We start from the raw sequence: 25034 nt of genomic DNA, 5'->3' as shown, positions 1-25034 counted from the left end.
CATGAATAAAAATCGGAGCGCAACAGTGCAATCAAAATATTCTGTACTTGAAGGCAATTGAAGACATATATTGACAAAGAGGTGTCTTGAAACCATATTCGGATAGCTTTTTTTGTGTTAACTGAATATATAAATACGAGCAGAAGGCCGGTCACCTCTGTCAGCAGCAGCAGAAGCCGCATCCTCAGACGCAGCAGCTTAAGACCTCGGAGCAGAGAAGGTGCCTTGGATTCTTGCTAGCTGCCCGATTCGCCTCCCACAGAGGCAGCCTGGGCTAGCCCTCTCCTTTTCCATCTTCCCTTCTTCCTGGACTTCCCCCCTTTTTCTTACCCACCAGCTTCTTTCCCCAGGCGGATTTAAGGCCACTCTGCTCCCCCTCCCTTTGGCTGCTCGCCTACTCTGTCTTCTACATCTCTCTCCTCGCCCACCTCCTTCAGTGTCACGCTCCCTTCTAGTTCTGTGCGTCTACAAAGTTTTGAGTGGAATTTTAGCCTCGGCAAACAAGTCCCCCCAGCTCCTCCAGCTAATTCCCGCGGCTTCTCTCCAGACACCAGCGCCAGACAGTGAGTGATGCCTCTTGAGTTTTGATTCCAGCCCGGAAACTCGAAGGAGCCCTTTGCCCTCCGTCCTACTTGGCAACCAACCCTCGCCTAGCCACGGTAAGAGTCTAATAGTAAGGGAGGGGGAAAACCTCTCACCATACCATACTAACCGATTCATTGACTACAGGATCCCTCCCCGTGCTGGCAGCAGCATCAGTGTACGAGTTAGCCTTCTTTAGTTCAAGGTTTGGCTAGTTGCTGAGTGCTGGGCACACATAAGCTTTTTTTTTTTTTTTTTTTTTTTTTTTTTCCCGAACTATACCAAGGGAGAAGTGGCCAGACGCACTAGCGTGGCTAAGTGGCGTTCAATACAGGGAGCAGCAGCTTTGCTGGCTCCCCCAGCTCCCTAGAGTTTCTTGAGGTTAGAAGGTGGGAAGCCAGGGGCGATTTCACTCACTGCGTTCCCTCTTTTTTCTCCTGCGCAGAATGACCATGTGTAGCGGAGCAAGGCTGGCCTTGCTGGTCTACGGGATAATAATGCATAGCAGCGTCTCCTGCTCACCTGCCGCAGCCGGACTCCGTTTCCCTGGGATCAGGTAGGTGCAAGTCTAGGCTGAGCTAGATCCTCCCTTCGCCAGACACCTCCCGGTCGCCTCCCTGCAGTTCTGGATCGCAGGCTGCTAAGCATCGCTTCCTGTGTGTCCAGGGCATTTCTACAGCCTTTGGCTAGGTACCAGGTCCCTAGCTAACCCTGGGGGTTAGAAAGGCTCTAGTACAGCTAGACTCCCTCCTTCCTCACCAGTGGAGCCCAGGAACCCAGGTAAAGGGAGTGAGTTTCCGACCCTTGTAGAAACCTTTCCTTGTCTAACTTGCCCAAGGGAGGGGGCAGGGTGCCCCTTACTCCGCTCAGCTTCTTTTTATTTATTCTTAGGACGAGTTGGAGAACTTCAGCTCCCATAGAAAAGCCCGGGGCTGAGAGTGAAGCTCTCTCCACTTTGCTTTGTTACTGCCTATTCTAGACTATTGGGGCGGGGTCTCTATCTCCTCCGCCCTTCCTGTTGTCTCATATAAATTCTTTTCCAACCATAACAGCTCTCTTCCAAATGAATTCTGTTTCGACTACAGTTTGAGCCCTAGACGTCTTGTGTGTGTGTGTGTGTGTGTGTGTGTGTGTGTGTGTGTGTGGCCGGGGGGAGGGGGGTCTCGGCTAGCCACGGTTAAAGAAAAGCTACTTGATAGACGGAAAACACAAGAAGGAGCGAGGGAGGGGGAATAAACGGATGTGAAGAAAGGAGAAAAAGCCAGCAGGCTGGAGGGGTTGGGGGACAACCTAGCCCACTTGAGGATGCAGAAAACGTAGTTTTTATCTTGGCATCTGCTTCTAATGAAGAGGCGCTGCCCGGGTTCCCTACCGTAGCCTCAGAACCACCCCCCCACCCTTATGCGGGACAGTGGAAATGTGTGATTCCGCGTCGATGGGTGCGGGGCGGCACTGAGGGCAGCCAGGAGCGCTCGCGTTGACGTTGAGTTTACTCTTGCAGCCGCGCCCAAGAACCTCTGCCCTAGGGGGCGTCTGCCCATTGATGTGTTGGCAGACAGGAATCCTAGCTTCTTCATCAGGATTCTGGCACGTGGGCGCTGGGAAGAGCAGGGGGTGGCTAGAAAGATCCTGGGTCTGGGGCTTGGTCGGGGCTTGGTCTGGGGGCATAGGTTGTGTGTGTATGTGGGGAGCCTGGATGTGAGCGGTGCGGAGGATCTTATCTGACTCTGGCTTCTCCAGGGAGGGCTGAAAGGTGATAGAGCGGCCCAAGTACGACTGGACCCTGCCTGAATAATGTTATTTGTCCCTATTGCATTCCACATATCCCCAAGGTCCAAAAGTCACCGGCTTTGCATTTTTGTCCTCTTCTGCCTGTCCTCTGTCGGGAATGGAGGCGGTAGGTGAGGAGACTGTAAGATGGCTGGACACCTACGGAATGTCAGTTCCCAGTCGACCCCTTTCCTTCCTCTGGGGTTGAGATGGAATTCAGCCTCCCCCATTGCTAACGGATCATCAGGAACTCTTTGTTTAATGGACTGGAAAGCCCTCTTTCACCTCTGGCTATTCGCAAAGTTCCCTGTGCCTAGCACTTTTCCTGGGTGATAGGCACTGGAGCTCTCTGCCGCACCACAGAATGAGCCAAACTAGCTAAGTTTAGGGGCATCTATTATTCATGTTCCTAGCAGATTCTCTCCAGTCTAAAATAGAAGCTGGAGGTTCTCTGTGACCTACATCCGCGCGGGGAAGGGCTCCCCTGGGCTGGGCGGCTTGGATGGGGGTGGCTCCTGCCGGAGTTGGCCTCCTGCATCCTACCTACCCATCCATCACTTCATTCCGCTCTGAGTCTCCCCGTCTCTGCTCATATCAACTCGTAGGATCTTTCCCGTGCGTTCTAAATGCTTCTTGGGGGAAGCCTGGGGAGCCAGGAGGGGAGAGGGCTGACCTTTCACTTGGCCAGGTATTGGGGTCTACAAGGTTGTTTAGTCCTCTTGCCGGGGACCTGAGGAGATGTGAGCGAATTTCCTTGTGGGGAAGGAAATGATGCTGGGTGCAGTTCCCTTATCTCGTTCCTAGGACCATTCTGGAAGAAAGGATAATTCTCCGTGGGGGGCCATAACGAAGAAGGAAAATCAATGGGACCTTCTTGGTGCCTGGTAGAATTGGGAAAGAACTTTTAATGACCCTCCTTCTGGCTATCTCGCAGACCAGAAGATGAGACTTACGACCAGGACGGAAACCCTCTGCAGGACTTCTATGACTGGGACCCTCCGGGCGTAGGGAGTCCCGCCTCCGCTCTGCGTGACGCCTATGCCCTCTACTATCCAGCGGACAGGAGGTGCGTGGCGGGAGGGACCCGGTAGTGGCTCTAAAACTAGGGCACTTCTCATGAAAGTCCTTAAGCCTCCCTTCTACCTGGGTGAATCCATGAGAGCCACAGAAAATTAGCAGGCAGATTCCTGTTAACCTGAGGCCGCACCACGGGCAGAAAGCTCTGTGGCAAGAGAGATGTCAGTGAGTGTGTAACTCGATTGGTGAGAGCTCTCAGGCCAGCGAGGTCACCCCAGAGGTCAAGGATAAACCCCATCTTAGATTCACCCCCCAGGGGCTTCCCAAAGTAACTCCCAGGTCCTGTGTCACTAGTGGTTGTTGGGTGGGTGCCTTGGCTGTCATTTGAAGGGCCGAGGCAGTGAGTGACCCAGGTCGCATACTTTGTCTCCCCCATTAGAGATGTCGCCCATGAGATCCTTAACGAAGCCTACCGCAAAGTCTTGGACCAGCTGTCCGCCCGGAAGTACCTGCAGTCGGTCGTGGCCAGGGGCGTAGGGTAAGAGTTTGTGACAGAGTTAACCAGCGAGTGATGTGTGCGCCAGGGCGGGTGACGGTACTGAGAGCGTGTAGGGAGGGCGGGGCAGCTTCTACGTTTCTGTACTCCAGCACGCCTGAGCGCCTGAGGGTGTGTCTGCGTCCGGGCATCTAGGTGGTTATTACCAGCCTCGGGCGGAGTTCTGAAAGTTGGGCGTTTAAATTTGTCCTAAGAGCCACAGACCCGGTGAGAGAGAAAGAGGGTAGGAAATTGAACCGAGAACCAAGCCAAGCTAAGCAAGTTAACCCCCTTCCCAGTCATTCAAAACCCTCGAGGTTTGCCCTAATTTGGGGGAGGAGCATTACGTTTTCTATAAAGGCCAACCTAAGGAACAAAGTCCTCGAATTGGATACTTCAAAGAAACAGTTTTTGCTCGGGCTAGACAAACCCAGGGCTAAGGTCTTGTATGAAGCTTGTGTCAGCAGAAGGCAACATTTAAATAAAGCCCACAGGGAAGCCGATTACATTTAAACATGAATAATTCATGCAGTGAAAAATATTGCCTACAGCTTGTCGCCTTAAATCACTGTCACGTTTTTCAAGTTAACATAGGCAAAGATAGAGAGAGGCGTGCCCGTGTTTGCCTAGATTTGGGGAATCGTTAACTTGGCAAAAGCCAGCGAGGCCTTTAGGAACCTTTGTATGTCGGGTGGTGGAAAGGTACAAGTCCAGACAATTTAGCTAGCAGCATGGATAGTGCAGTCTTGAGAAGAAACGTTTGGAGAAAAGATTAAAGAGCGCGTATTCTCCGGTCGCCCTGGGATGCTTCAGAAATACCTAGAAAGATGGGAGAGATCTAGTGCCAGGAAACTGTGGGTGGGAAGGAGGTTCCCCGGGGTCTCCAGCACAGTATTCCTGCCAGCTGGGGCGCCGGCAGAGGAGGGCAGCGCCGGGAAGTTCGGAGTTCTGAGGACTCCAGCGTGGGGGTGGGGCACACTTGTTTCCTTCGCACTCACTCAACGGGTCTCCCGCCCCGCCCCCTCTCCCCGCCCCCTCTCCTTGCAGCGAGAACGTAGGCGCCAGCGCAGCGGACGACCGGGCTCCCCTTACCAAACGCCACTCGGACGGCATCTTCACCGATAGCTACAGCCGCTACCGAAAACAAATGGCGGTCAAGAAATACTTGGCGGCTGTGCTAGGGAAAAGGTATAAACAAAGGGTTAAAAACAAAGGACGCCGAATAGCTTACTTGTAGCGATGAGTTGCCAGCTACGGTGTGTATAAAATGAAAAGTCGTTTTCCAAATTGACTGACCAATCATCGCTCATGTGTTCTTTCCAAACATGTATTTATGTATGAAGTAAAGCCATTAAATGACTATTTTGATAATAATATTGTTTTTCTTTTTACGAAGCACTAGAGAATGCACAGATATACTTTGTGGACCAATTATTGATATATATTATAAACATATATTAAGAATATATATAAGTATAACAGAGAGCAATTCATAAGCGTGCACAAGGATTGAAAATTCGCCTGAGCTGTTTATGTTTTTATATAAAATGAATAGAAAAAATAGACAATCATTGTTTTGAATATTACTCCTATTTTTGTAAACTGGAATTAAAGGATAGTATTTTTATCCACACCAGGCCTGAAGATACCAATAATGGCCATTTGCTACTGTACAAAAACAATGATACCCTGCTCCAGGGGAATTCTGAAGTAATGACTGGGGGAATTGCTGAAGGGCTTTCTTTCCCTGTGAGTCTCTGGGGCAGGCTGTTTGAACCCCAGCCTAACTCAAGCGGGCATTGTCCCACTGGCTGCGGGCAATTCCAACACTTTTGCTTTTTTTGATTCTAATTTTATGTGTATTTGTCTCTCCTCAGACTCTCAGCCCAGAGGAAATTCTAATTAAACAACAACTAGATCCAAATTGTGCTTCTCCCCAGAATTCAAGTCATTCCCTGGGATGAGAATTGAGGAACTGTACAGTGGAGACCGGCTTGGAGAGAAAGATCTCTTTTCTGTACTTCCCGATTCTCCAGGGAACCGACTATCCCAAAGCTAGGGCAATTGGAACAAAGTGAAAGAAACAGAGGCGGATTGGAAGAGGGAGAGTATGTTGTGGCAGAGGAGGACCCTGCAGAGGGACTGGTTTGAGAACTGCCCCAGGTCTGAGAATCAGGGGGCAAGTCCAGCCCCTTTGCAGGTTCCGCTGCCTGACAGATTGGGTGCTGGGTATTGGAAATGAGTGCAAAGTACAATGTGTTTTTCTCCAGTGCTGTCCATGCTTCTCATTTTGTGAAATGGCCAGGGTCCTCCCGTTTGAACCCTACCCTGTAGAAGCCACCCCTGTTCTTTGTGGTTTTTCTGGAGAACCCTCCTTTCTACCCCTACCCTCCTGCATTGTTTAAGAATCGTTTGCCATTTTTCACTCACTTCTCTTAAATTTGTGAATGCTACTCACTTTTTGTTGTTTGATGCAAGCAGTTACTGTGAAGTTTAGGAACCCCTGTGTAGCTACCACGAAGTAATTATGCACTAAATATGAACCTTTTGTTTCTTGAGTTTGTAGGTAAAATGTATTTTTATACATCATGGCTTATTGCTTAGTAAAATTTGTTTCATAAAACCAATCTTTGTCATATTAGAATGTGTAGTGTTCCAATATTGCTCAGTTTGACTTACTGATAAATCATTTAAACCCCATCTTCATATGTATGAGTACTATCTTATATCTCTGGTCAAGAGTGGGGTAAGCAGGGTCCCACATCCCAACCTTGTATCCTGTCTTGGCTGAAGAAAGCATGTCTGTTTCTTGTCAATTTCTTGAACATATATGGAGTAATCTTTATAAACAAAAGAACCTTCACCCAACAACCAGATCAAGCAGCAACAAACCACCAAGTCTCCCAAATTTTAGGCACAGATTTTCAAGAAAAAAAAAAAAAAGAAAAAAAAAACATTAGTTTGTAAAGTTTAAAGGCGTTTTCCTTTTTCCTGTACAGATTTAGTTAGTATGAAGTCAGGCATCTAAGAAAACAGGACTGTATTTGCATTCCCAGGCGGGTGGATGGATGCTGCCCCGAGATCACATTGCAAATAGAGAAAGCAGGCATTCGATCTCAGCCTGTGTCCGGCTACAGAATCAATCTTGATTTCAGCAGTCTCCTCAGGCAATGTGACCCGGGATGCAGTTTGCAGCTTTAGTGCCTTTCTTTGCCTTTTAAATCGCCACGAATCACAGATGGCTATTTAGTGGCCCTACAATGCTGCAACACATCGGCTTGCGTTTTAGTCTTAATTATTTGTTTCTTGGATAATGGGCAGAGTTTTCTGTATTTGTGTCAGCTGTTAGTGGTGAAACAAGGCTCTAGTGAACCTTTTATTTATGAAGTCTAACTTAGTGTTCACGTGGCTAGTGGCAAGCATTTTACAGTGATCACCCAATTTAATCTTTTGTATACTTTTAAGAAATGCCAAGAGCCTTACTAAACTGGAGCAAATTTATGATATAGTGATAATATAGGTAGATGTTAGTCTTGAAGCTCTTATTTTGTGTGCAACTGATTATACAAACATATTAACCAACCATTATTACACACATAATATCTATAATTAGGACTTTGATAACTGTTATATAAAGTGTGTAAAATTTGTATGAATAAATTTTTGTAAACAATTCACTTTGGTCTAATGTTTGGAGAAAAACACACTCAGGAAATAATCATTTTAAAGACATTTTAAAGTACTATATTTCTTTAGCAGCCATAAGATTTTTTTTCATTTCTGGAATATATATCAATCTAACCATTCATGCACTTCATAAATTGTACTCTAACATCTGTTTGATGGGGTACTGGACTCAACAAAAACTTTAAAGTAGCTGCTCAGATAAAGAAGCCTAAGAAAACACTAAGCCCAGAAATAGATAAGGATGCTAGAACACTTGTAAGCTACACAGTTTCTGTCTGCTGGTGTATACATATATGGCTTAGTATTCAGAAAGTTACCAGACAGTGATGACATATCATATTTGTGTGTTAGGTACACTTACAAAGTCATTAACTTTTCAAAAGGTACCTGTATATTAGCTAGGTCTTGATGACATTTTGTATAAATATGATTTAAACAATCAGTTTGGGGATCACAGAATGTGATTAAAGACATAGGGAATAATCATTCACTAAAATGTTTTCAGTACAAGGATCAAGGACATGATTAATCAAAGAGTTAAGAGTTTTTAAAAGAAAATGTACTTTGAAGCCTAAGAAAAACACATAAGGTTATTTGTGGGTAATACATGTTATTAATTCAAATTAGTAATATTTAAAGGAAAGCCTTCATGAAAATTCCATACATTTTCCAATGTATTTTTTGGTGTTCTTGTCTATTTATGGGTTAAAAATACTTTGAGAATCATTAACAGTATTTCATGCCATTTAATGTAAAATGCCACATTTTCATCCTAAAATTCGTGGACTTATAAAGTCAGAAGTATGTTTAGGTTTATTTTAGATATTTCTGGAAATTAAGCTCTAATATTGAGCCAAAATTTATCGACTTATTTATTTAAGTGAAACTCAAGTCAACAATTAATCCAGTAATTTTAAAAATCAAGCTCAATATAGTCAAAGACTAATTTGATACCTGTTGAGAAATGAGTAGGCAATACCAAAAATCTTTGTTTCCACAATTAAATCATTATGTTTGTATAAAAACATAAAACTTTCTATGAATAGTAGCAACACTGATTTCAAAACATAAAGTAGTCTTGAGTCTGAGATGAGATGCTTCAGGAAGTATTTATTGGCATTGTGTGGTTTTACAGCACACACAGTACAAACTATAAATGTATTGTGTTCAGAACAAAGGTTGCTTTGAAGTCATATGAAGCACTTCTGATTCATTATGCATTTGAGTTTGAATTACTTTTTTGTTTTTCTATTTTAGGAAACCTTTTACTGTTGTCAGACCTATTCCTGACACATTCAGTTACATGACCCAATGTGGGGTTGCAACACACAGTCTAAGAAGTTGTTCTTAGAAGGACAACTTCATAGTCTTTGAAATGAGAATGTATTTTTTTTTCCATTCCAATAATCTCTCTTTGCCTGTAATATCTCCTCTAACTGTTCAGTGTCAATCATCTGCTCAGGGTCAAGAACTCAAGTCTCCTCCCTTCCTCTTTACTCTCCTTCACGTGCACCCCCCCTCTCTTGTTGGTCTTAGACACAAAATCCCTTACCTCTACACCCCAAGTGCTAGAATTATAAGCATGCAGCACCACACCAGCTCTCAAGCTCTCCTATTCTAGAAAGCTCTATCAGACTCCAGAGTCACTATCAGCTCATTTAGAGAAAATTTACTCCTGCACTGTTTTCTTGTATCCATTCTTTCTATATTGCTACTTCAGATCTTCCTTACTCTTTAAAAAGTATTTTGTAAGTTAATGGCTTGTTACTAGCTAGACAGTCTCTTGGAGTGCTATATGGGTGGTATGTTGTACTTTGCTGCTTTCTGAAGGTTATCTGGTATACTTCTAGAGACATAAGAAATATCTTTCTTGAATGAACACATTAGCCTGAAGACGTGAAGAATTCTCCATGACATTTCTTTCATATTCTAATAGCTATTGAGCTGAAAAGTATATTTAGGAAATGAAATTAACTTATTAATTTGGCATTCATTAGAATTCTGACTCAATCTACCTTTAGGAAAAACTACATAGAAAAGAAAGGTGAATCAATTTGGTATGCTTCTGCCATAGGATAAAATGATCATTAACATAGAGGCAAAGGCTAAAATAAACTCAAGCCATATGGGTTTTTATTTTATCATTCTGATAAAGAAAAGAAGGCTTGCATTTTCACACTAAAGCAGATCATCCGATGCCACAAGATAATAATTGTTTCCCTGCCTAGAGTAAAGGAAAAGATGTATCTTGAGATTCAAACAGGGAACTAGACTTTCCTCAAATTGATACTTAGCATAATAGTTGTCTATGATTGACAGAGAAACTTTCTTGTCAACTAGAGTGTAATTTAAAACATGATTTGGTAGATAGGAAAATGGAGATTATAGATATATATATATATATATATATATATATAATATATATATACACATATATATTTACCCCTTAATAGTCATGACACTATTGCACTAGTGTACACATTTTCCAGGCAGGTTTGTAGTACATCAAGTCAAAGCTGATAAACTGCTGCTGAATTTCCTAAGCAGTCTTCATTTAGTCTTTGCAAACTATGAAAGTTAATATGGAGGAAGCTCCTAGCTCAGTTTCAGCTGGATTTCTCTTTGTCCCAAATGGAAAGTATGTGGCATCTTCAGCAGCAGGGTCTTGCTATCAGTTGTTAATCAAGTGAAATGGCAACAACCTGTACTGTTTTGGAAGTCTCTGGTGCATCCCTGACCAATGACCTTCAGGGAAGCAGCCTATCTCCGGCTTTTCATTTGATAGCATATCTTTTAGAAAGCTTTCTCCACCCATGCAAGGTATCTTTTTATCCTTTATCTTTCTTTTGTTTAAATTAGGAACAAGCTTGTTTTACATGTCAATCCCAGTTCCCTCTCCCTCCCCTCCTCCCCTGCCCCCCACTAACCCCCTATCCCATCCCTTTCTGCTCCCCAGGTAGGGTAAGGCCTTCCATGGGGTTCTTCAAAGTCTGTGATATCATTTGGAGCAGGGCCTAGGCCTTCCTCCATGTGTCTAGGCTGAGAGAGCATCTCTCTATGTGGAATGGGCTCCCAAAGTCCATTCATACACTATGGATAAATACTGATCCACTGCCAGAGGCCCCATAGGTTGCCCAGGCATCCCAACTGGCACCCACATTCAGGGGGTCTGGGTTGGTCCTATGCTGTTTTCCATGAGCTCCCCCTTGTTCAGGTTAGCTGCCTCTGTGGGTCTCTCCAGCCTGGTCTTGACCCCTTTGCTCATCACTCCTCCCTCTCTGCAACTGGATTCCAGGAATTCAGTTCAGTGTTTAGCTGTGGGTGTCTGCTTCTGCTTCCATCAGCTACTGGATGAAGGCTCTAGGATGGCATATAAGGTAGTCATCAATTTCATTATCAGGGAAGGGCATTTAAGATAGCCTCTCCATTATTGCTTAGATTGTTAGTTGGGGTCATCCTTATAGCTCTCTGGACATTTCCCTAGTGCCAGATTTCTCTCTAAACTTATAATGGCTCCCTCTATTAGGCTATCTCTTTTCTTGCTCTCCTCTATTCTTCTCCTGTCTCAATCTTCCCATGCAGGGTATCTTTATTCAAACTTACTTAAAGCCATTAGTTTGTAAACTACAACAATTCCTTGAGAGCATCTCAGAAAGTCTCTATATTCTATACTGAACAATTTTATTGGAGATACGTTCTCATGTGGTCCAGGCTGATCGAAAGCCTGCTATGTAATTGAGTGGTAAGATCATAGGCATGCACCTGATCTCTAAGGCCTCCAATTCTTTCCCTCCCCACCCTACTCCCTTCTTCTTCATAAAAATTTGTTCACAATGTAGCTCAGACTAGCCTCACACTCACAATCCTTCCATCTTTGGTTCCTAGGTGCTATTAGAGCTGGAACTGCAAGAGTGCACCACATACCCAGTTGAAAGTACGAACTACTCTCCTGTTCTCTGATGGCTATAAAACTTGTATTAACAAGTCTCTTTAGTCTTTCAATTTCCCAATGTCTCTTCTCCTTTGTCTGTTCGCTGTTTTCTTCTTCCCTCTGTGCTTAGTTTAATCACTCTCCCTATGTGTTGTTTCTTTGATCATTTTTGACACCCTCACTTTAACATTCCTGGGTCAAGTCAACATGTTTTTTTCTCTGGTTGTTGAAAGCTCCTTCTTCTTCTTCTTCTTCTTCTTCTTCTTCTTCTTCTTCTTCTTCTTCTTCTTCTTCTTCTTCTTCTCTTTTTCTTCTTCTTTGCAAATGGACATGCTTTTACTGCTTCTCTACAAATTCATATTTTTATCTTTCTGTGGTCTTTCCCATACTAGTCAGTATCTCTAGCCTTGTCTCTCAGATGTCATCTGCCATATTCTGAAAACAAATGAGAGTTAAATAGAACTCCTTTGGCTTCTTACCCTCACCCTTCATTTGTTTTTTCAATTTTCTTCCATCTTTTATTTCCTTTAACTTTTTTTGGAGGGGTATCTTTGTCTTTAACTGTCCCCTATTTACAAAACTTCAATAACTTTGCAGATCCATTTGGTATAACATCTTCTTTGTTCCTAGAACTTAAGATGATTCATCAGACTGTATTTTCTGTTTTCTGTCTCCTATCTCTCCATCTGCCACCCCTGTCTCTGCCTTTTTTTCATTGCCTTTTCTTTATCCTCAGTGTGTCCAGGCTAAAGTTCTACCTCAGCCCCCTACATCCTGTCCCTACTCCACAATACTTCTACACTGGATTTAAGTCCTTGTTAGAATGTCCAAATGCCTCATTGATTAAGCTTCCTTCATGTGCACTGGACACCCTCAACCCAGTGTATTCCCAAATGAAATCATTAATCACACATTTGCCTTCCTGGTTGTTGTCACCACTCTCTACCATACTACTCAAACTATATACTCTAGAGTTTCTTCCCTTTCCTCCATTCATGTGTAGCCACTCAGTCTTAGGGAGTTTCCATCCCCATTCCTGCAGAACTTCACATCTGACATAATCATTTTGACTAAAGTCAAGTTAACTTTTTCACCTATGTAGGCTAAACATGATTATCCAATTATTTCTTGGTTACCAAAGTCTTTGAAAAATTTTTTCAAGCTCTTTTAGATGACACCGAGGAAATCCTTCAGAGACATGAGATGGAGGCTTGGTAAAATAAGCACTGGTCACCTGCATGTTCTAGAGTTTTCTGTCACTGTGGTAAGTATAGGATAAACGTTTAGCAACAGATTTCAGAAGACATCAGGGTAGAAGAACTTTGGTAAGCATTGTTTTCCAGGTCCTCATTGTTCCTTGGGTCAATGGGTGGGCAGAGTAGCAATGCTAATATGCCTGCTCAGGGGTAAGTTCTTTCAGGTAGAGGGAAGATAAAACCTAAGGGATTTCTATTTTTTTTAAATTTCCAACTACAATATTGTACTGGTTTTGTGTGTCAACTTGACACAAGCTAAAGCCATCAGAGAGGAATGAACCTCTGTTGAGATCCTCCATGAGATCCAGATGTAAGGAATTTTCTCAATTAGTGATGAATGGAGGAGGGTCCACCCCATGGTGGATGGTGCCATTCCTGGGCTGGTGGTCCTGGCTTCTATAGGAAAGCAGAGTGATCAAGTCATGGGAAGCAAGTCAGTAAGCAGCCTTCCTTCATAGCCTCTGTCTCAGCTCCTGACTTCAGGATCCTGCCCTGTTTGAATTCCTGTTCTGACTTTTTTCAGTGGTAAACACCAATGTGGAAGTGTAAGCTGAATAAACACTCCCCTTCCCAACTTGCTTTATGGTCATGGTGTTTCATTGCAGCAATAGAAACAAATGTCCTAAACGTCTAGCTTAGTTTTTTTTTTTTTTTTTTTTTTTTTTTTTTTTGCTATTCACAGGATTATAAAAGTTTTCTTAGCAATCCACCTGTGTTCCAAACTTTTTGTATTTTATATTTTGCCCTATTGCATACAAATTATCTAGTAATAGTTAGAGCATACTGTTGTATAGCAAATTGATAGAAAATTTTCATCTTACATAACTAAAAGCTTATACTCTTTTTAACTCTTTTTATACTCTTTTTTTAAACATTACCCAGCAGCCATCATTCTAAATTCTGCTTTGATGAGTTTGACTACTTTAGATGCCATTAAAAAATGAAATCATGTACTGTTTGTCCTTCTGCCACTGGATTATTTCATTAAGCATAATGTCTTCAAGGTTCATCCATGTTGCAGTATATGTTGTCCTTTTTACTGGTGCCTATTCTGTATACCAGGCTAGACTTAAACTCACAGATATCTGCCTATCTCTGCCTCCTGAGTTCTGGGACTAAAGATGTGAGACACCATTATCCAGCTGACCACATGGTCTTTTTAAAAATACATCTTTTTTCTTTAATTAATTAATTAAAATTTTACCCAGGCATATCACAGTTTCCCCTCCCTCCCTCCTTTCCTTTCAATCCTTCCCCCAGCCTCCCCCCTTCTCTTCCTCCTATCCACTGCTCCTCCTTTCTCTTCAGAAAAGGGCAGACTTCCCAAGTTTATCAGCCAGCCCTGGCATATCAAATTGCAATAAGGCTCTCTTGTTAAAGACTCCCTCTCCTGTTAAAGACTGGATGAAGCAACCCAGTAGGAGGGAAGGGCCCAAAAGCAGGTAACAGAATCAGAGACAGACCCTGCTCCCACTGTTAAGAGTTCCACAAGAAGACCAAGCTCCACAACTGTAACATGTGCAGAGGGTCTCGATCAGTCCCATGCAAGCTCTCTGGTTGGAGGTTCAGTCTCTGTGAGCCCAGGTTAGTTGATCTCTGTGGATTTTCTTGGGGTGTCCTTGAACCCTTTGGCTCCCACAATCCTTCCTCCCCCTCTTCCACAGGATTCCTGAGCTCTACCTAATGTTTGGCTGTGGGTCTCTGCAACGGTTTTCATCAATTGCTGATGGAAACCTCTCTGATGACAATTAGGCTAGGTAACAATCTATAAGTATAGCAGAATATCATTAGGAATCATTTCCTTGACTTTTTTTTAATTGTCAGTCATGTTTGGCTCAATCCTGAGTCTCTGGACTGCCTTAGCCTCTGGGTCCTGGCCCTCTAGGCAGTGTCAGGGGTGGGCTCTCATGGTATGGGTCTCAAACTGGACCAGTCATTGGTTCGTCACTCCCATAATTTCCATGTCACCTTTACCCCAGCACATCTTGTAGGTGGGGCAAATTATAGGTCAAAGGTTATGTGGCTGGATTTTGATCTTAATTCCTCCACTGGAGGTCTTGCCTGGTTAAAGGAGATTTCTAGGAGTCTTACCTAGAATCACCCTCATAGATTCCTGGGAGTGTTCATTGCATTAGGTTTCTAGCTGGTCCCAGAGATGCCCCCTGATTCCAGTTATCTCTCCTTGTACTCTCTCCCTCCATCTTCCTCCAACCTGATCCCTCTAGGGTTCCCATGCCCACCCCCATCCAGACCCCATCCCCTACCCTGTCCACCTGTGATACATATTCTATTTCCCCTTAACAATGGGATTCATGTCCCCGTCTCCCCCCATCACCCGAGCCCTCTTTGTTACTTAGTTTCTTTGGGTCTGTGGATTGTACCATGGTTATCCTTTACATTATGGCTAATATCCACTTATAGGTGACTATGTACCATATTTGTCTTTCTGTGATCACACATTCTTAATCCATCCATCTGTTGATGGGTATACCAGTAAACGAGAGTGTCTGTGTCTTGGCTGATGTGTATGATGCTACAATGAGTATGATGTTTTAGTAACCAATAATGGTACACCCTTTAAGAAATAGATTTCAAGTATTAAATAAACATAGTCAAGCAATTTTAATGATTTTGAAAACCATCATTTATTGAAATGTCCACTTTGGTACCCAATAATGTGAGCATCAAGACAATATTCCAGAGAACTAAACACATGCTAGGAGCATCTGAAATGATCCAGGGCCTTATGCTGTGAGGGCCTATTGTGCAGGAGGCTACCTTACTAGTATGAATAGGGTTGCATTTCATTAACAGAGTGAATAAAGCAATCACTATAGAGAAGATGTTTTCTTATTGAGTAACTTGCCAGTATGGCCTCAACCCCTCTAGGCACAGGCATGGGGCAGTCATCTGCAAAGGTTCTATTATATGAGAGGGGTTCAGCTATAGTGTGTGAACAATGCCTTTAACAGCACCACTAGGCTCCAGGCTCATTCTGGAATCTGTTCCCTTATTTACCTCAGACTCAGTTGTAGTTAAGTTCTCATTCTTGATTAGAGAATTTTGGGTGTTTACTTATGGTCTTCACTTTGCTTCAGGAAAAAAAGGGGGGGACTCAGGTTGCAGTAGGTTCAGGAGCCAAGAGTTTAGGTTAATATTCACATGGAAAGGGAAAACCAGAGACCCAGCTAAGGTATTAGTGGCTTGAGTGATCTATTTTATTTTACTTTCCAATATTAATAACATTTTATTTAATCTAATATATCTAAAATATTATTGTTTTAATGTGTATTCAATGTAAATTATTCTTTATTTTAAAAATTATTTTTAATTATGTGCGTCTTTGTGTGGGGGGCATGCATGTGAATACAGGCATTCATGGCATCAGATGTGGATGCTGGAAACTGAACTCATTCAGGTACTCTTCAAGAACCTGACACTTTCATATGGGCACAATGAACTTTTCTCATAATTCCTCCTTAGCCTCCTCTTACTCCTTCCTCTTCTCTAATCATCTATCTTGTACTTTCAGGTCTTTCTTTCCTCCTTGATTCCATGTATGAGAGAAATATGATACTCTGGGCTTGTTTTTCTTAACACACCAATTTGCAGTTCTATTAGATAAAATGGCTTACAACAACAACAACAACAACAACAACCACGATTTCATTCTTTATGGCTGAATACGACTCAGATTTTCTTTATTCCATGATTTGCTGCTGGGTACTTACGCTGATTGTGTAACTTGATTGTGAATAATTAGTAATAAGCACAGGTATATAGGAAGCTGTGTGGTGTGTCGACTTTGATTCTTGCATCCATGGGTATTGCACTATAACTGAATAATGCAGCAGCTTTGAGTTTAGGGTTCTGAGGGACCTCTAGTATGATTTCTATATTAGCAGTAGTAATTTATTTTTCCACCAGTAGTGTACAAAGATTGCCTTTCCCTACCTTTCCCTACATCCTTACCAGAATTTGTCATTTGTCTTCTTTTCAAACCTTTTTTTGTTTTTGTACATATATGCAAATTCCCTTGCGAGTTTGGATAGTTTTTATTTTTCTAAGACAATGAAATGCATCATAAAGTTATATGAGAGCCTGAAAAGATGTGGGAATGACCTATCCTTCCATCCCTCTGCTTCAGTGTTCTCTGCTGTGTTGTGGGGGTAGATGACTAAGAGCATGTTTTCAACTCCCCCACCTCTAAACCATGCCTCCTATTTGGAGCCTGGTGATTGGCTATTTTATTATTTATTTATTTATTATTTATCATTTTTAAAAAAATCTCTCCTACTATTTTAATTAAACTATTCATGGAAGCTTGAGTGGAGGGTATGATGTACATGGAGCAATCTTAGCTAGGTTGGAAGTGTAGTTCATTGGCAAAGCATGTGTACAGTGCAGTCAAAGTGTCCTGCTCTATCCCCAGAGCTGTGCAGAAAGGGGAAAGAAATACCAGTAAGAGCAGCAGACAGCAAGGAACCAGAAACATAAAGTTAAAAACAAGTGTCAACTATGCCCTCCACAAGTTCTAACACCAGGAGTGATGGGGCAGAAATGATAAAAACCAAAATGTTTTAGAAGATGTCAAAGAAAGAGGGAAAAAAGAAATTAAGAGGATAATTGGGAAAATAACAAAAGAAAAGAGTATTCAAAAAGTGAAAAGGGGCTAGAGAAATGGTTCTGCTCTTAAGAGTGCATATCGTTCTTACTGAGGGCTCAAGTTCCATTCTCAGTGCCTGTGTTGGGATGCTCAAAACTGCCAGCTCCAGAGGGATCCAACATTCCTCTCTGGATTCCCCAGACACCTGTATTCACGGATGCACACACTGCCCCATCCCCAGGCAACATATACACTTAATTAAAAATAAAGTAAAGCTTTCATGTAAGAAAAGAGGGGAAAGGTAAAAAGGAATAAAACAGGAAAATGTGTACTTCTCAGTGCAAAGGCTCTAAAATATTATAAATTAATCCCTCCCTATAAATTAATGGCTGTGTGGTGTGTGTGTGTGTGTGTGTGTGTGTGTGTGTGTGTGTGTGTGTGTGTGTGTGTGTTTGTGTGTGTGTGTAGGTCCAAGGAAAAGTTCCAGAATCAGTTCTTTCTTTCCACCATGTGGGTCCCAGGGATTGAACTCAGGTTATCTGACTTGTTGGCAAGCACTTATACCTGCTAACCATCTATCTGTCCCCCCTTTCTTCTTTTGTATGTTGCTTACTAGTCATTGGTGGCAGTGATTTGACTCCAGACTGTTTGGAATGGTATTCAGTATCTCTGCTCACTAATCTAAGGCAGCATGAAGCCAAAGTCTTCCATTGACCAGAATTTACCCTGAACAGATTTGCTGTGGTTCTCAAAGACAGTTCTATTATGTGTTTGGATCTCAGATTTACCTTTGAAGCCCACATGGAGGATAGGGCAACAAGCCATAGTAGGTAGAGGGGATGCAAGAGTTTCCCCAATTTTTTTAACCATTTAGAATTTTCTGAGGTTTAGTCCTATGCAATCCCATGTGCCTTCTCAGTCTCCAGACCCTCTTTAACCACCTGTCTGGCTTGTGAGTCTTAAAGGAAAGCTTCTTCTGCTTTCTTCTAAATACCGTATCCCATCCCACCACTTATAGTTTTTCTATGAGCTTGCTTCAGGGGTCTTCCTTCTAGACCACACTGAGTAATAAAGTAGATGCTGGACCAGAGAGCATGACACTATTTTCTATGAGTTTCAAGAAAAATGGAAAACAGCAAACTTGGGCTCAGCTTTCCTAAGATGGTTCCTCAATATAGCACCAGGCTTTCATGCCAAAGAACAGAGTGCTTTCTCAGTGTCACACACTCTGCAGCTCCCTGATCAGCTGACTTGTTTGCTTTTCTGCTCCGCACCTGTTCTTGTGCCAATTTTCCTTTTGTACCTCCCTCCCTCTCTTTCTCTTTATGTTACTTTTCCCCTCTGCCACAGCCTTGGGTCCAACTTGCAATTCCTTCTCTCCCTCTGTTCCAATAACTGGAGTCTCTCATTCTTTCGAAGTCTGTATGTGGCCAACATTATACTTTAGTATGTTCTCCCATTGCTTCTCAACAAGAAGCTGCTTTCTGTCCATTTACATTCCCAACCATGAGAAGCTGAGAGGTGTTGCTTGAATTAAATCCTGTCTTGGCTCCCATCTCCTCACAGTGGGTGCTGGGGCTGGACCTATGATATCATCCTTGTTAGTTTTATGTAGACTTGACACAAGATAGAATCAAATGGGAAGGGGAACCTCAACTGAGAAAATGCCTTCCTTCATCAGGTTGTCTGTAGGAAAGTCTGTGGGGACATTTTCTTGATTGCTAATTGATAGAGGAGGGCACAGCCCATAGTTAGGCACACCCTAGGTTAGGTAGTCCTGGATTCAGTAAGTGGGGTGAGCTTGCTGTGAATTCCTGCCCTGATTTTCCTGTAATGAGTCTTTTTCTGTCCCATAAGCTAGCTTCCAAATAATGACATGGAGACTTCTTATTAATTATGAAAGCTCAGTCTTATCTTAGGCTTATACCACTAGCTCTCATAACTTAAATTAACTTGCTTTCACCAATCTACATTTTACCACGCGAATTTTTCCTTTCATTCAACTTGCAAACCCTGTTTCCTCTCCATGTCTCCTGGCATCTTCTCTATGCCTTGATTATCTCCTCTTACTTCCTCTATTCCCAGAAGTTCCCACCTATACCTCCTGCCTAGCTATTGGCCATTTTTCTCTTTATTAAACCAATCACGGCAATATAGCTTCACACAGTGTACAAATAATCCCACAACACTTCCCTTCATGATGACTACAACTGTAGGTTGAAATAAGTCATTTCCTCTACAAGGTGCTTTTGGTCATGATGTTTACCATAGGATTAGAAACCTAACCAGGACACATATCTTCTTTACCTGTGTTAATATTTGTCTCTCTTAAGTTTCTCCTTATTTTCTATGTTTTAGGATATACCAACTTCTCTGATATATGCAACCTGGTCATCATCTCTCTTTGGTCAGATTTGGGGCAGTTAGTGGAAACTCAGACATAGAGAATAACTATGGCTTGTTTGTATAGGGAAGTCTAGAGTCATTTGGTATAATCTCTTCTTGGCTTGACAAATGTAGACACAAATTTGTATTTAAAAAGTACACAATACTAGATTTTGAAGACTTTGGTTTGCAGTCCTGTTCTGTCTTTTACCAGCTAAGTGACCCTGGGTCACTCAATTTTGCAAAACAATTCTTCCTTTATAAACTGAGAACTTAAATTATAATACTTGACTTTCTTGGATTCTCTGGAGTTCTAATAAGATTGTAATGTTCTCTGCAAACTGTAAATTCCCATGTGCTAAGTGGTCAGCTCACAGTTGCTGAATCTTACCTATTACTTGTTCCCTGGCACTCAGGGCAGGCTTCTGAGCTGTCCAGATTTCCAACTCTCTCCTTCCATGTCAGATTCAGTTTCTTTTAAAAGTCTCTCTGTAGGCAATACTTCCTTGTCTCATCCCTTCAGGGTCCTAATCCTAAAGAAGTGAAGTAGACAGTGGTGGGCTGATCAGATAAACTAACCTTTCCAGTCACTTAGACTTTAAATGGATATCCTTTGTTGTGTAAGTGGCCTGACTTACCAGATCTCATTGGGCAGTGTCTTAATGCATGTCTTAATGTGAATGGCAATGTTTAGGGAGAAGCCAGGGACAGAAGAAAAGCAGTTATTCCTGTCTTCCTACAGAGACACAGACAGACAGACAGACAGACAGACTCTCTCTCTCTCTCTCTCTCTCTCTCTCTCTCTCTCTCTGAGAATAATCAATTCATAAAGGTTAGGCTGAGGGCAAGCTAGACTCTGAACATTTGTCAGTAAAATAGTGCTGCTCCTTAAAATAACTTGAAGATGTTTCTGTACAAGTAACTTTCTATGGACATTTTCATCTATATATGTATATATCTGACATTTATCTTTATGTAGAAGGTATATCTTTAGCTTTAGTACAGACATAAACAAATACTCAGTCACATGCTCCAATATAAGTCATGAAACAAAATGGCGGAAGTCACATAAGTTACAATATTTATGTCTCAAGGGTGGCTAAACTTAGCTACAACATCTAATTTGCAGTGACGTCTTTCTTTAACAAGTTTTATAAGAGGGATGATTTAAGTCAAGGAGCAGCAGTGACTCATTCACATGGTGCCCAGTGGCTGAGCTAAGTTTAGAACATAAGGGATGCTAGTGCTTTCTGGGGCTCAGGTTTTTACTGTTAAGTCATTTTGCTTCCACACTGTTTTTGTTTTTTTGTTTTTTTTTTTTTTTAAACATTCACTTAGGTAAAACCAGAAACTTGTAATGCAATCGTAAAACTCTCATTTTCCTTATTTAATTAGTTAACTTTAAATAGCTATCTGTTTTAGGTTCTATTTTTGGGTTCCATTCAATTGAGGTTTATTTTGGTTGTTACATGGTTCATAGCTTGAGATTTTATCAAATTCAGTTTGTCTTTAAGTTATTAAGGTAAACACCATTAGCAATTAAATATGGGAATGCAGAGACAAATTTAAAGAGTAAGAAGTTCTTTTGCCTATAAGGAAGGAGTAATGAGATGAATAATAGCTTGTTGTTCAACATTCATTCCAAAAACATTAATTTAATACCCAAGCTAGTTAGGTACTAGGGTTACCAGGAAGAGAAAGATTTTTTTCAGGAGTCCTTATATTTTTTGGAGGAATATGGAAACACAAGTAGATGATTACAAGGCAGGAAGAGAAATTTAACAGGAAAGACAAGGCGATAAAAATGACTGTGTGAAGTGGGAAGAAGTATTTATCAATTACATACTGGAAACCAAGCTAAGTATTCAGCTAGTGAAATCCTGGTTACTGGAGGAGAACCTACAACCATTAGTTTACTAAACTAGCATAATCCCTAATAACATATCTATAATCATTCGTTCTCATACCCACAGATAAGTGTAATCTTCACCCCTCATCAAAGAAAGTTCCCTTTGTAACAGATGGAGCTGACTATAGAAAACACAATCAATTAAAATGCAGAGTTGTGGAGCCCAGTCCCCATGGATATGTCTATGAGACCTTCCCCTCCTAAGGCTCAGAGAGCATTTTAGAAGAGAGGGCAGAAAGATTTTAAGACGCAGAAGATCAAAGAGTTTGCTATGAGATTGTGTCTTCTAGTGATGTGAGAAGCTACACTCAAACTATTACCAACATGAGCCCAGGTATGAGCTGAACAAGGACAACACTAATGGTCATGCCAAAGTTGATGGGGAAAAGTCCATGAGGCCTCGACCCTACACAAAGAACTACAGGCAACTGAGGAAAGCTTGGAGTAGTGGAGGTAGTCTTCCCAGGGAAGGGGCACACCAATTGTTACATATACAAGTAACATTATACAGACCAAGTAGGTTATATTTAGGAATAACAATTAATGCAAAAAAGACTACAAGTTGTTGAAGGAAAGCAGGAGAGCAGAGAGGGATATATGGGAGGGTTTGGAGAAAGAAATGGAAGGAAGAAATATTGTAAATATATTATCATCTTAAAACTTAAAAAAAAACAGACAAAAAGAATAGGATAGACTGAGAGATGTTGATGATTGAGGGGAGTAGAATTGGGTTTATGGGAGACAAGCTAGGGGTGGTGGCTATTTTAGGCAGTCAGTAGTATGTGCCAGCACTTGGAAGCAAACTGTATGAGTTGCAGCTAGGACTGAATCCCAATACACCAATGCTGCCTTCAACTAGATTGTTTAAAGGGAATTTTGGTGGGAATTACAGGAGGAAGCTTAGAGTTCATGATTCTTTAATTTTTTTCAATGGACTCTTAAGATTTTCCACAGATTTGGATTGATTCACTCTTGCTAACTTACCAGGTGAAAGATATGGTAAGACTTAGGGCCAACACTTCTTTTCACATCTGATGTACTACAATTCAGGGCAATGTTTTGTAAGACAATTCTGATATTACTTGAAGGAAACTGAAAAAAATCTTAATGGACAGAGTGAACTTCAGACAAGATATCCAGATTGTCAACACTGGGGAGGTTTCAGGAAGCAGCACATTAAAAGCCCTCTAGGTGGTGTCTGTATATGAGTACAACTGAGCATCAATAGCGTGGGGGCAAAGTGTAGTCTATGGACAAGCATCAGATTTCCCCAAGAATCAGAAACATATCCTTGGATTCAATCTGATAACTACTTATGAGAAATTCTGGAGGAGAGGCTAAACCAATTGAATTTTAACATGTTTTCTAGGTGGTGACACTGTTAGATTGAGGGTAACATTTATTTCAGAAACTCCATTGAGAGGGGAAGTACTTCTGTGTATGTTTATCTTATTGATTGTTGAATAAAGTTTTGTTTGGCCAATGAAACAGCAAGTTAGACAGGACTAGGAGTCAAAGAGGATTCTGGGAAATGTAATAGAGAAGTGGTGATCCAGGCAGGAAGTGACATAGCAAGGAGACTCATATTTAAGCAAGGAGAAACAGGAAGTGTCCCTTTTCCCCTCTGCGCCTCCTCCAGTGGTGCCATGTAAGCCACTAGCAAGAGAGGGTGCCAGCGGAAGGCATCCTCTATAAGAAAAGTCTTATAAAATATATAGATTTATGCTAATTAAGAATGAGCCAGCAGATGAGATTCCTAGTCATTAGCCAAGCAACTTTGTACCTAATATGTCTCTGTATTATTTTGTCCATCCACGTGGCGGGCAGAACTTGGGCGGCTAGTGGAGACCGCCCACGTGGCGGTAGGGCTTGGGCGGCTTTGGAGGAAAGATTTATTGGAACACTCCATCTTCGTAATGACTCAGCAACCCTGAGGCTCACTGATTTTCTACATATGACTACTGCTCTCATAATAGAGGATAGAAGGGACAGATAGGGACACTATAAAGACACATTTGTACTTCATATAGAAAGAAATCTGCATAAAATCTGCACATTTTAAGTAGCCCAACCTAGGTGTCATTGAAATGGTGACTCAGGAGGAATGCAAGACTCAGTGACTTTGTATGTAGAAACCCCTGCTATAACATTCAGAGATGCCAATGAGGAAAACATTTAGGAAGAGATAAAGAGAGAAGCAGGGAGGGACCCCAGAGATCTCAGAAAAGGATGACTACTCAGTCAGAGGAGCAAGACTAGGCTTTGAAATGAATGACTGTCTTTGTTTCTACTCCCTATGGAACCTGCTGGCTAAAGATGAAGTAGGAGACAGATCTCAAGGATGTACCTGCTGTTTTCACAGATTACTAGTTCTTAGAATAAAACGTAGTTTGAAGGTTCAGTTCTTACCTCTACTTGTTGGGTTTGTAGTGACAAGCAGCATAGACTGTTGTATTCTATTTACAAAATGAACTCACTTGGCCATATGTCTTAGTCAGGGTTACTACTATTGCAGTGAAGAGACACCATGACCATAGCAACTCTTATAAAGGAAAACATTTAATTGGGATGGATTGCTTACAGTTCAGAGGGTCAGTCCATTATTATCATGCAGGCAGACATGGTATTGGAGAAGTAAGTGAGAGTCCTACATTTTGCAGACAACAGGAAGTGGTCTGTCTCACTGGGTGTAGCTTGAGCATGGGAGACCTCAAAACCCATCCTCACAGTGACACACTTCCTCCAACAAGGCCACACATCCCTTTAGTGCCACTTCCTTTAGGGAGCATTTTCTTTCAAACTACCATACCATAGAAAGGCTATTTTCTTTATGGCTCTCTAGGTAAAAGTCAACTGTGCTGCTCCCTTTTCTGCCTGGTCCAATTAGAATTTTCAAAAAAACCTTTACTGAGAAGTGAAAAGAATACAGTTTTGTTCAAAAGTACAAAATAGCCAATTATTTAGAATAGTGATAACTAAAAGTTAACTGAAGTCTATCTATTACCCATTTAACAAATGTGCATTCTACTCCAGAGACACAAAAGTAAATTAGAAACATCTCTAATGTGAAGAGGTTTAGGGATTCATGGCAAGACAGATATAAAGAAAGGTGTAGAATAGCACACTAAGAGAAGATATGAGAAATCTATTTTTAAAAGAACAGGGGTGGGTCAGGTTTCATGGGATCCAAAACTTGTACATTTTTTGTGGGACCCATTTAAAGAAAATAATACAAAATTATTTTTAGAAAGATCTTAGTGTGTGTGTGTGTGTGTGTGTGTGTGTGTGTGTGTGTGTGTGTGTATGTGAATATATAACATACATGTGAAGACGCCTGCAAAGGCCAGGGAGGGTGT

General features: G+C 41.9%; 1 protein-coding gene across 1 annotated transcript; it reads left to right on the top strand.

Moving 5' to 3' along the window:
• The first annotated feature begins 1028 nt into the window (after positions 1–1028).
• Adcyap1 (adenylate cyclase activating polypeptide 1) lies at positions 1029–5141 on the top strand. The gene is made up of 4 exons (XM_027398952.2): positions 1029–1138; positions 3287–3418; positions 3809–3907; positions 4952–5141. Exons 1-4 carry the CDS (start codon positions 1029–1031, stop codon positions 5139–5141), a joined length of 531 nt encoding a protein of 176 aa, XP_027254753.1.
• The last annotated feature ends 19893 nt before the right edge of the window (positions 5142–25034 follow it).

Source organism: Cricetulus griseus, chromosome 2, assembly GCF_003668045.3.
Source record: "Cricetulus griseus strain 17A/GY chromosome 2, alternate assembly CriGri-PICRH-1.0, whole genome shotgun sequence".
Taxonomy (NCBI): Eukaryota; Metazoa; Chordata; class Mammalia; order Rodentia; family Cricetidae; genus Cricetulus; species Cricetulus griseus.
This window is presented reverse-complemented; position numbering and strand designations above follow the sequence as displayed.